The sequence below is a fragment of the Microtus ochrogaster genome, unplaced genomic scaffold, assembly GCF_000317375.1.
Source record: "Microtus ochrogaster isolate Prairie Vole_2 unplaced genomic scaffold, MicOch1.0 UNK109, whole genome shotgun sequence".
Lineage (NCBI taxonomy): Eukaryota > Metazoa > Chordata > Mammalia > Rodentia > Cricetidae > Microtus > Microtus ochrogaster.
In genome coordinates, this window is record NW_004949207.1 from 559,568 (window position 1) to 571,764 (window position 12,197).

Genomic DNA, 12,197 nt, shown 5'->3' on the forward strand with positions numbered 1-12,197 from the left:
TGCAGGGGCCACTGCCCTAGTTATCAAGTTTATTGTGCTGTTCTCACATTCCAAACCCAGCTCCCTCTCCCACCGGGGGACAGCAGAAGGAAGGATTTCACAGTACCTGTGTGTCTCCTTACCAAACTTCCCCTCTAACACCCTTAGTCCATCCATGGTCCACTTAAGTGCAGCTAGGAACAAAGGCTGAGAAGCAGGAATCTCCTTTGGAGAACAGGAGGAAGGGCTAGATAATTTGACATTCCCCCTTCCTATGCCCTAGGAGGACAGAGTCAGCAAACAGTCCATGCCATCCAGCCCAGCAGGCTGGGAGAGGAAGCTGATGTAATTCCAGCACAGCTGGGCTTACTCAAGTGCCAGAGGTGTCGGGGAGAAGACTTGGGGAAGCAACTTAAGAAAAGCTCTCTTTACAAATCCAAGAAAAGAAACTTTTTGGAGTTAGACAGGAAAGACCTTGGGATAATTTCCTCTTCCCCCAGGTCTTCAGGAGCAGCAAGGGCAGCCTCCTCACACCTTCTGTTCAGAAGGCCACTTAGTGGCTGGGGGACCGGGCCTTGTGGAACAAGTACACAGGACGCTGGAAGCCTGGAAAAAGCACACAAGGCAAGTGGGTAGGACCCTTGACAGTCTCCACAGGGCTAGCACCTCCCCCCAGCGAAAAGCGAGCCATTCTTACCTCTGGAGGTGTTACTTGGTGTGGCCACAAGCTCATAGCTGGAGAAGCCCACCTCTGGGGACGTCAGGTAGGAACTGAACTGTTCTGGCTTCAGCTTGATTCGAAAGTAGTTCTTATAGATTGTTTCCTGGGGAAACAGGGAAGTGGAGGGTCAAATTTAGCTCACCACCTCTTTCCCTGGCCAAGAATGATATCCTTTTGTCTTTGCGCAGCAAGTCTGAGCTGGGTAGGGTGGTCCACACCAGCCACCTCAGGTACTTAGGAGGCTGAAGCAGGAGGATGAAGAGTTCAATACCAGCCTGCAATACAGAGCCAGCTCAGGCCAGCAGCTTAGCTAGGATCAAAATAAAAAAAGGTCTGATCCCAGCCTGGTCTACAGAGCAAATTCCAGGACAGTCAAGGCTACACAGAAAAACCCTGTCTAGAAAAACAGAACAAATCGAACCCCCAAAACAAATGGACTGGGGCTGTAGCTCATTGGTAGAGAGAACACTTTCCCTGCCATGTGCAAGGTCTGGGTTTAACCACCAGGAAAATAAAAACATGACTATCCTATCTCCACAGAAACCCAACTCACCGTGAGAGACTTTCTCCTGCAGTAGGACGACCATGGTTGGGGCTCCAGGACCAGAATGCCCCCAGGGCGCAGATGCCGGTAGATCCGGCGGAACATGCGCTTTAGCCCCTCATCTCCCCAGTTCAGGTGCACCCACTTGGTGAGGCTGAGGCAGAGCACCACATCATACTCAGGTCTTTGGGCATCCACCAGCTCATCTCGGTCCAGGACATAGTTACCCTAAGGGCCAGAGGAGGGCAAAGAGGTCAGAAGGAGGGACGAAGCACCACTGGCCCACAACCACCTGCAGACTCCGAGACAAAGTCCGCACACAACCTCACGTGGGCTCTGGTGGCCCTCTTCTCTGAGGCTCGTCCTGCCAGCGCCTTCTGTCAGTCTCATGTTCTCTCTTCTCCCTTTTCTGGTGCCAAACCAAACACACCTAAAAGGGAGCCTGGGCAGATTAAATCTAACTACTCATCTGAGCGTTAACTGGGGAATACTGGAACGCTCCCGAGACCCCAGCCCAGGGGACCTCATATACATAGGCGGTGGTTCTAAAGATAGGGCGGCTCCATAGAGGATCTTCAGTGGGCTCTAATGTTTCAGACCTATCCTTTCTCCAATGAAGTGAAAGACTTAGGAAAGCTCTGGAAGGTAAACTCATCACTACTTCCCAGGAAGGCATTTTTTTCAGGCTAAGCCATGCACACATATTCCTCTGGATGGGCTAATAACTGCTCAATGGAGAAAGCTAGTGGAGACAGGGACACATGCTCTATCAGGCTGGGAACTCTCCTCTCCTGTTATTCAGAGTCAGCATGGAAAAGACCGAAAGACAAGCCTGCTGGTTCCTGACCAGTAACTTAAGCAGTGTGTGCTGTATCTAGGGAAACAAAAAGCAGCTGATGCAAATGAGGCCCCTACCAAAGGCCCCAAACTACATGTATTGGAGTGCCACCAGTCTCCCCCAAAGACACCAATCTCATGCTCCCTCAGATGTGAGGACAAAGTTCTACCTGGACAGAGCAGTAGGTTACTCTCAAGGGAAGGTGGACTGTCTGGATTATAGTCCCCACTGTAAGCAGGGCATGTCAGTCCCCATATTGGGGCTGAGATCCTTGGATTCAGGAGAAAATACCAGATGTTAGAGCCTGAAGGTAGAGATCCCACTTTCCAGGTTATAGGAGGAGAGACAACACCCCCAGTAGATTCTCTGGCCAATCCAGACTGTTCTCTCCAGGAGATGGTTCTTGTAGGAACAGATGCAGGAATATACCTCTAGGTCATGACCTTCCCCCCAACACATTCCTATTTAATCTCATCTTCACACTTGGACTCTCTTACCGTGACGAAGACAACATTGTTGGGGAAGACAGATGTGTCCGCTCCATCCAAGGGCACTTGGGGTGCAGCAATGGGACCCCGGGTGGCTGTCAGTGAGGCTGGGAAGCAGCTCCTTTTTCGGACGGTGGCAGTCCCTTCTGTCCCTGGGTCACCCTCAGAAGTCTGGGCTTGGAGACGAAGCTCCTCAGACAGGTAGTGTCGGATATTTTGGCGGGCAGAGTGGATAAGCTGTGGATCAATGTCCAGCCCAACCATGCGGGCTGGGCCCCACTTGCAGGCAATACTTAGGGTCAGATGGCCAACATTGCAGCCCAGATCTAGGACGTCCCGGCCTTGAAACCACTCTGGCTTCAACACCCTAAGGCGCACGTCCTCACAGGAAGGATTGCGATAGCCATAGTATTTGCAGTAATTCCCATACTGGAACTTTTGCTGTTGCTTTTTGAAGCCAGTTGCAGGTGGTGGGTGGTGATGGCGGCCTCCCCCACTCCCTCTGCCCTTTTCCTTGGAACCCTGGCTTCCACCCCTAGCCCCTGCCTCCGACTTGCTGGAAGTCCTGCGGCGTTTGCGGTGTCGGGAGGAGGAAGATGAAGGTGCAGAGGTAACTGAGGCAGCTGGAGGGGCAGAAAGGGAGCCTGAGGAGCCCTGCAGGGCAGATGGAAGGGGAGACACAACTTCGTCCCTGCAGTTGATGGCTGTGTTGAGTTCATAGGGTTGAGGGGCATCGCGGTTCTGGCCTCTGTGCTGCTGCTGCGTGGCACCCTCCCCTTGGAGTGAGGGGGTGAGAGGGTCAGCGGGCAGCACGGCGTGGCTATCGTTCCCTCCAGACGCCTGCTGCTGCTGGTGGTGCGGTCCCCGGTGTCTATGGCGCTTGCGACCGATCTTGAGTGGCGAGGCCAGAACTACATGGGCCTCATCAGTGCAAGTGTTGAGACTGAGCGGGTCAGTGATATCTTTGGGGATGAGGATCTCCACAGGGTCTCGCCCTTTGGCCGGAAGTGGGGATGACTTTGGGGTCTCCGCATTGAGCGCTCTACTTACTTCCTCATCCAGGAGGCTATTCAGGTTCAGTGGATCAAATATATTGCCCCCCAGAAGAAAATTGGAGGGTAACACCGAGTCGCAGTCCGAATTCACCCGCCGGCGCCTCTTGAAGGCCGGATGTTTGAAGCCTCCACCGCTCCCTCCCCCCACGTTACAGCTATTTCTTCTCTTGCCCCCGCCACCCCCGGGGGGTCGGTGGGGCTGGTAGCCATTGCGAGGTCGAGGAGGGGCCGGGGGACCCAGGTCCGTCCCGCCCCCTCCCCGTCGTTCCTCCTCCACGTCCGCAGGAGCGGTGGCTCGCCCGTGGGGCTCCCCATGTGCCTGTGCCTGGGGGCCGCCCCCTCCGCTGGCTGCGGCCCCGGCAGAGTGCGCGCGTGGGCCCGGACCGCGTTCCGTCCCGTCGCGGGGCTCCCCGGAGGCAGCCTCTCGGTGCGATCGCACCTCGGGGCCGCCCCCTCCGCCCGACTCCTCTTTGAGCGGCGGCGGCGGGGCCGGCACCAGAAAGGGCTCCTTCTCCGCCGCCATCTCGATCATCTCCTCCCCCTGTTTAATTCCCCCTTCCCAGGCGAGGGGACTGAGACGAGATCACGGGGAAGCCCCCTGCAAACCCTTCCGAAGCCCGCCTCCCTCCCGCCCCTTCCCCGAGTGCGCGCGCAGCTCTGCCTCGCGCCCAAGCGCCTCCACCTCCCTCCCGCGACACACCAAGCGCGCCCCACTCGCCCGCGAGACCAAAACAAGATGCCCGCGAGACCCGGACAAGCCGAGGCGACAACTGCGCGTGCGCCGCCACCCTCGCCGCCGCCACTACCACTCCGCCGCGAGCGCGCACGATGGGCGCGCGGTCCGCTCGCCCAGGACCCACGCATGCGCACGCCGCCACCACCCGGGCTGCGCGCGCACGGGGGAGTGCGAACCAACTTAACGGCTCCGAGAGTTTAAACACAGCCCCCCCTCCCCGGCCACCTCCCCCTCCCCCAGCCCGAGACGCCCACTGCCCGACACGGACACCCCACTTCCCTTCGCCGCCACGTCCAAGCCCTACTGCTAGCCTTTGTCTCTGCCGTGCGCTCCCACCCACCGGAGGCGGGGAACGGGAGCCGCCGTGAAAAGGTCTCCTTGACACCCGACCCTGGTTCCCGAGGAATGGGGCTCCGCGGTCTCCGCCCGGCTCTAAACCCAACAACCTCCCCGCCCCGCCTCCTTCCTCCCCCATCCCCGCCCCTCCCAGGGCGCGCCTGCGCACAAGCCTCCGGGGCTTGCGCGGGGAGAAGAGGCGACACGTGCTGGAGGCGATGCTCCGCCCCTTCAGCCCTAGGGGCGGGGAGCGTGACGTCGCTTCCTCAGGTTAGGTCCATGCAGCGTGCGTCAGCACGCTCCCGAGGGGGGTGTGTCTCCCCAGCGCAAGGGGCGGGTCCGTGAATTTTTCATGACAGGTCTCCGTCCCTCTTCCACCCGTCTAGTTAGAAGTAGAAGGATTTGTGGGAGCTGGAGGGAGGCGAAGGAATCAGGCACACTCCCTCAAGAACTGTTATCAATAAAATGGAATGCATAATTTAAAATAGCCTTTGAATTGAAAACAATAATAAAAAGCACTAAAACATCCGACGTTGTCCAGGTTCCCCCTCTCCGGAAAAGGCCCAGTCGTTATCGCAACCCTCCTTCCTGCAACAGCGAACACCTAGAGAACCACGCCTTCCTCCCGCCCCGCACCTACGTCTGGACTCGGGCGCCTGCGCATCCGTCCCCACCCGCTAGTGCAGCTCCTGCAGCACTTTACACACGCGCGAGTGTGGGCGGGAAAGGCTAAGCACTCGCTTAGGGCCCCCTGCCCCGGCCAATGGGAAGCACTGATCCGATGCCGAGTCCCCACAGTGATGGCAGCCAGTTCCTCTGCCACTGGACAGGCAGGAGTGGAGCTCAAGATGGTCTCAAACAAAATGCAAAAGCATGAAGGAAACGAAAAGATAAGGCTTATTGCATGAAAACAGGAAGGAGGCGATTTGAGACAGATTCGGGAACGAAGTGCCCCAGGCGCTCCGTTGCCTAAAGGAAAAATACGGCACCTGCGAGGAGGATTCTGGGATTTGTAGTTTCACGAGGCTTTAGTTTGGAAAATGGCGGTATATCCCAGCTGCGCAGACGCAAAGAGGCTCCAGCTGCGCATGCGCATTGTCTTTGAGAGAGAGCGCGCGCCGCTTGGCGGCGGAATTGGTCCGTGTCCTCGCGCCTTCTCTAGGTGGCGGGAAAAGTAGGTCGCGGTGGAGAAGGTGTGCGGAATGGCAGCGACAGCGTAGGCTGCGCCTCCTCTTTAGGTCCTCGTCGCCCCAGAAGGTAGTTGGCTTTTATCCAGCCACAGTGGAAGGTGTTAGGTTGGCCGAGGAGGAATTGTCTCTTCAGAGCTGCGGCCGACCCTTTCTCCTCAGAGTCGCTGATCTTCAAACCACTCGCCAAAGACAGCCCCATGTCGTGGCGGGAAACGAGGACTTGAGGGACAGTGAGGCCGAGCGTGAGCTGAGGGCAAGAGGCTCTTAGGGTGAGATTCTTGGTCAGGATGAGGGAATGGCGAACCGCCGCTGACGCTCTGAGGGGGCACGGGGAGACGAGGGTGCTTTGACTGGGTGAGACCTCCCATATTTTATCTCCCCCCCCCCCCCCGCCCAGACAGGGTTTCTCTGTAGCTTTGGGATCTGTTCTGGAACTCGCTCTTATAGACCGGCCTGGCCTCCAACTCACTGAGATCACACCTGCCTCTGCCTCCCGAGTGCACCGTCACTGCTGGGCTGAAAGCACCAATTTTTATTTTTTAATTTTTTTTTTTTTGATTTTTGAGACAGGTTTCTCCTTAGCTTTTTTGGTTCCTGTCCTGGAACTAGCTCTTGTAGACCAGGCTGGTCTCGAACTCACAGAGATCCGCCTGCCTCTGCCTCTTGAGTACTGGGATTAAAGGCGTGCGCCGCCACCGCTGGGCTGAAAGCACCCATTTTTAATGTCTGTCCCAAAGAGAACTGGTGAAGGACAGGTAGAGGACCAGTGAAGGTTCTTATTTTGGGGTTTCTCTGTGGGGCTGGGTGTTTATGGCACCGCATCCTGATAGAATGGAAGCCGAAAGGGCGCCCGCTCTGCCAAGGAATAGGACTCAGGCTGCTTGAAGTGAGAACATCCCCGAGGGCCAGCCTCAGGTCTGGGACAAGGTGGGGCGGGACACGAGTGGCAGCAATCTAGAGACTGATGTCAAGAGTAGAAATGACATTAGCTGTGATGAAAGAAACTTGTGCCGGGCAGTGGTGGTGCACATCTTTAATCCCGGCACTCGGGAGACAGAAGCGGGCAGATCCCCATGAGTTCAAAGCCAGCCTGGTCTATCTACAGAGTGAGTTCTCTGTGTCACGGAGAAACCTTGTCTCGGACCCCCCCCCCCCCCCCCCGAAGAATACTGCTTTTCCCGCAAGTGACCACATCTTTGGACTTCCTCTCTCTGCTTTTCTCTCCCTGAGACAGGGTTTCTCTGTGTAGCTCTGGCTGCACTTTAACTGGCCTTGTAGACCAGGCTGTCCACAGAGATTCCCCCTGCCTCTGCCTCCTGAGTGCAGGAATGAAAGGCACGCGCCACCACCGTCCGGCTTCTTTCTACTCCTCCAGCCCCCACCCTGAACTAATAATAATACACTCATGGGTTTTATTTGAAATTTTCTGTGGAAAGTTTAGCTTGGGTAATGACTTCTGAAAGCCAATTTGGTCAGGGTAGATGGACCCTAGACTTTCTTTACTTGTTAAATGTTTAAAAGGTTTGCAGAAGCCGGGCGGTGGTAGCGCACGCCTTTCATTCCTGCACTCAGAAGGCAGAGGCAGGCAGATCTCTGTGAGTTCGAGGCCAGCCTGGTCTACAAGAGCTAGTTACAGGTCAGGCTCCAAGGCTACAGAGAAACCCTGTCTCGAAAAACAAAAAAAACAAAACAAAACAAACCCAAAAAAAGTTTGCAGAGCATGCATGCGTACGTGCTCACAAAGGGAACTTCAAAAATAACAGTTAATCAAATCATGAGAATAGGCAGGCGCTCATAGGCTGTTAGACATTAATGTCCAAAACACCATTAACTCCATCTTAAAGGAAATGAAAATTCTTTTTTTTTTTTGTTTTTTTTTTTTGTTTTTCGAGACAGGGTTTCTCTGTGGCTTTGGAGCCTGTCCTGGAACTAGCTCTGTAGACCAGGCTGGTCTCGAACTCACAGAGATCCGCCTGCCTCTGCCTCCCAAGTGCTGGGATTAAAGGCGTGCGCCACCATCGCCCGGCCAGGAAATGAAAATTCTAAATGAATTTTATTTTAAAAGGTTTTATTACCCTTATCTATTTATTTGTTGTGTGAGGTGTGCTTGTATGTTTGCATATGCACATATCATACAGCATGTGGAGGCCAGAGGGCTCCTGTTTTCCCCACCCCGCCCATGTGGAGGTCAGAGGGCGGCAAGCATCCCTGCCCTCCAAGCCATCTCGTCTGTCTGTCTGTCTGTTCTCAGAGACAGGGTCTTGTCTGTATCCCTGGCTGTTCTGGAAGTCACTTGTAGCCCAGACTGGACTCTAAGTTCCAGCAACTTAGTCTCTCAAGTGCTGGGATTATAGCCATGAGCCCCTGGCTGTCTTAAATGAAAAACTTCAATACAGGAGGTTTTTCCTTTTTCTTTATTTGGCAAGGGTTTTCTGTAGGTCTCAAACTAGAGCTCACTCCCCTGCCTCAGTGCCCCTATAGCTGGAATTCAGACACGACTCACTGTCCTAGCTTACAGGAGGTTAAAAATAGTCTCTTTAAATCACAGGGTCTTGCTTTATAGCCCTCAAATTTGAACTTTAGATCCTGCCTCAACCTCATGAATGCTGGTATTAAATAGAATCTTTGTGATTTTTAGAAAATCTTGGAATCTATGGTAATAGACAGTACTGAAGGGGCTGCTTTTCTTTAAGGAACAGAGAATCAATATAAAGAGGGAATAATAGCATATTCAGGAGGGGGGACAGTATAAGGTGGATAATTAATGTTTTTTTGACAAATATTGGCAGTGCTAAATTAAATTAGTTCGCTATACCAGGTTTGTTTAAAACTTTTATTTATAAACATATTTTAAGTTTACGAGCATATGTTATATATGATAATGGTTTCATTGTGATAAATTTGCACGTGTATATAATTCGATCATATTCACACAATTATCCTCTCTTATTCCCATCTTACCAGTAGCTTCACCATTGAATATGTTTCTTTCCTCAGCAACTAGTGCTGCCTTCAGATCTTATGAGTCCCCCTCCCTGCTTTTTTTTTTGTTCACTGGGGTATGATCTCGTGTAGCCCATGCTGGCCTTGAATTTCTCATCCTGATTAGACATTTCTGCCATAATTCCCAGCATACCTGATTTGGTCTTTTATATTCTTAAAAATCTGTGGAGGAGTCCAAGAAGTTTTATTATAATCATTTTTTTAAGTATGTGTGCAAACCACATCTAAGTGAATGCCTTCAGAGACTGGAAGAGGGTGTCAGATCCCGGGGAGCTGGGGTTATAGGCAGTTGTGAGCCACCCATGGATGTTGAGAACTGAACTTGGGTTCTCTGGAAAAACAACAAGCACTTTCCACGTCAGGGCTATCTTTCCAGGTGGGATTGTCTCTTTTTTTCTGTTTTCCTCCTCATATCCATTTCATATGAGAGAAAAGAGAAATTAAGACCTCAAATGGAGGGCTGGCGAGATGGCTCAGAGGATAAGAGGTTCTGAGTTCAAGTCCCACAACCACATGGTGGCTCCCAACCATCTGTAATGAGGCCTGGTGCCCTCTTCTGGCCCAAAGGGATACATGCAGGCAGAATATTGTATATATAATGAACAAATAAATCTTAAAAAAAAAAAAAAAACCTCAAATCGAGACTTGGGAGATAGCAAGTAACTACCTACCGTACGAGTAGAGGATCACAGACACCCACACAAAAAACTAGACGTGGTGCTGTGGGTCTGTGGCCTCAGCACTGTGAGGTGGAAACGGATGGATACTGGGGACTGTTGACCAGCCAGTCTATCTGAAATGGCAAGCTCCAGGTTCACGGAGAGACTGCTCAAAAATATAACGTGGAAAGCGAAAAGAGACTTCATGTCATTTGCTTCTGCCTTTACACTCTAACAAGTGCAGGCTGGTATTTTGTATATTTTTTAAACTAGTTTTTTTTTTCTCTCTCCAAGTCAGAGTTTTAGTATTTGCTATTGTAGAAGAAGCAAATTCATCTCAGACAGGGAGCAGCAGCTTGACTTATTAGAAAGTAACTTCTTGACTTTCTCTTCTCTATTGATTGGGTTAGAAAATTTGAAAGTAATGTTCTTCACATCCCAACTTTAGATTAAGGGGAACCATTTACTTACTGTACATCACTGCTTATAGAGTTGTGATGTCTTATTTATGTAGTAGTAGTCCATAACTTTTCCCTTTACAAAAAATTAATTAGATTGGTTCATTTTACTTGTGAGCATTTCATCTGAATGTTATGTATGTACACCATTTGTGTGCTTGGTAACCTGCCAAGGTCAGAAAAGGGCACCTGATCCCCTGAAGTAGAGTTACAGATGGTTGTGTAATACTATGTGGGTGCTGGGAATTGAGTCTCAGTCCTCTGCAGGAGCAACAAATGTTCCTTCCCTCCCTCCCTCCCTCCCTCCCTCCCTCCCTGTGTGTGTGTGTGTGTGTGTGTGTGTGTGTGTGTGTGTGTGTATGTGATAGACAAGGTCATACTTTGTAGCTCTGACTGGCTTGGAACTCACACCAGGCTCTTCTAGTCACAGAGATCTGCCTATTTCTGCCTCCCAAGTGCTGGGATTAAAGTGTGTGCCACCATACCTGGCACATCTGTAAGGTTTTTCTTTTTTTCTTTTTGTAGTTTTGAGACAGGGCTTCTCTGTGTAGCCCTGGATATCCTGGAATTTGCTCCTGTAGACCAGACTGGCCTGAAATTCAGTGATCCGCCTACCTCTGCTTCCTGAGTGCTGGGATTAAAGGCATGTGCCACTAAGCCCTGCTGTAATTCATAATTTGTATTTTTATTTATGTACATGTGCATGTGAGTGCAGTGACTGCAGAAGCCAGAAGAGGGCCCAGTCCCCTGGAGCTGGAGTGACAGGCAGTTGAGCTGCCTGATGTAGAAGAGCCACAAGCACTCTTTTTAAAGATTTATTTATTATGAATACAGTGTTCTTCCTGCATGTATCCCTGCAGGCCAGAAGAGGGCACCGGATCTCTTAAAAATCCAAAGCCCTAATCACTCCAGTAAGATAATTTAAAGAATTGGGAAGCCCAGAGCTAGCTTGATGGAATGGAGGATTGGTCCCTGGCATTCAGACAATGACTGATTCAGTAACTTAAATTTGTTGTCAGTTGTGAGGTCTGAGGTTTAGAAAAACTCCCTGGCCCAGTAGACCATGTAGGACAAAACGATCAATTGCAGTTTGAGACTTAGAACTTCTTACCATGTGAATATTTTGTTGGATTACACTGGAGACAGGAGGACTACTGAAGATTGTTGCACTGGATTGTTAATTAAAAAAAAAGATTTACCATGTATGTATGCATGTATGTATGTATTTATTTTGTATTTGTGTTCTACCTGCATGTATCCCAGCAGGCCAGAAGAGGGCACTAGATCGCTCAACCTCTGAGCCATCTCTCCAGCCCTGTGATCTGTAATTCTTCCTAGTTAGTTGGAGCTCCAGAAACATATTAGCCTGGAGATCTGTATAGTTTTAAATAAATTGTTTTTTGTTTTGTTTTGGTACAAGGTTTCACTGTGTAGTCCTGGCGGTCCCGAAACTTACTTTGTAGACTAGGCTAGCCTCCAACTCACAGAGATCTGTCTGCCTCTGCCTCCCAAGTGTTAAGTAAGATTTTGAAGCTAAATATTCTAAAGCGTGCAGTTTGTGGAGAGCATTCTTTTATGTATTTAAACAGTTGTGTGTGTGTGTGTGTGTGTGTGTGTGTGTGTGAGCACAGTGGCTAGCTTCATACATGCACCTTACACCTACCTAGACTGCTCCTCAGAGACATTCTGATCAGTTCTTTGTATTTCCTGGAGCTAGTTTTGAATAATAGCCTGTCATGTAAGCATGCATTTTTAAATAAACAAATGTCACATCAAGCTCACAGATTTTTCACTATGCCTTTTCTCTTTTTACAGGAATTTTTCATGATACTCTTTGAAATTATGGAGTTGGGAGAAGAAATATTTGTCATATGGGGCCAAATTAATACTCATTTTACAGCCTTTTATTCAATTTTTAAGCTTCTAGTCAGGGTTATAGTTAAGAAAAAAAGAACAAATTATTGTTTTTCCCAATTTCCACTTCTTTTTTAAAAAAATATTTATTTATCATATGTACAATATTTTATCTGTGTGTATGTCTGAAGGCCAGAAGGTGGCACCAGACCTCATTACAGATGGTTGTGAGCCACCATGTGGTTGCCAGGAATTGAACTCAGGACCTTTGGAAGAACAGGCAATGCTCTTAACCACTGAGCCATCTCTCCAGCCCTCCACTTCTTCTTCTTCTTT

General features: G+C 50.7%; 2 protein-coding genes across 2 annotated transcripts in view; one reads left to right on the plus strand and one right to left on the minus strand.

Moving 5' to 3' along the window:
* Mepce (methylphosphate capping enzyme) lies at positions 1–4,588 on the minus strand. The gene is made up of 4 exons (XM_005371458.3): positions 2,580–4,588; positions 1,254–1,472; positions 677–803; positions 1–585 (listed from the first exon to the last, which is right to left on the minus strand). Exons 1-4 carry the CDS (start codon positions 4,155–4,157, stop codon positions 533–535), a joined length of 1,977 nt encoding a protein of 658 aa, XP_005371515.1. The 5' UTR covers positions 4,158–4,588; the 3' UTR covers positions 1–532.
* A 1,245-nt stretch (positions 4,589–5,833) lies between these two features.
* Zcwpw1 (zinc finger CW-type and PWWP domain containing 1) overlaps positions 5,834–12,197 on the plus strand; it is a 32,663-nt gene continuing 26,299 nt past the window's right edge. Inside the window, exon 1 of the mRNA XM_005371459.3 lies at positions 5,834–6,156. The gene's annotated coding sequence lies outside the window, so the exon portion shown is untranslated. The remainder of the gene's footprint in view (positions 6,157–12,197) is intronic.

What these genes read in the sequence shown, in the direction of transcription:
- Mepce (XM_005371458.3), bottom strand. Translation starts at nt 4,157, where the DNA reads ATGATCGAGATGGCGGCGGAGAAGGAGCCCTTTCTGGTGCCGGCCCCG. An exon ending in ACAATGTTGTCTTCGTCACG is followed by an intron (nt 1,473 to 2,579) that starts GTAAGAGAGTCC and finishes TCTGGCCCTTAG; the next exon opens with GGTAACTATGTCCTGGACCG. An exon ending in GCAGGAGAAAGTCTCTCACG is followed by an intron (nt 804 to 1,253) that starts GTGAGTTGGGTT and finishes CTGTTTCCCCAG; the next exon opens with GAAACAATCTATAAGAACTA.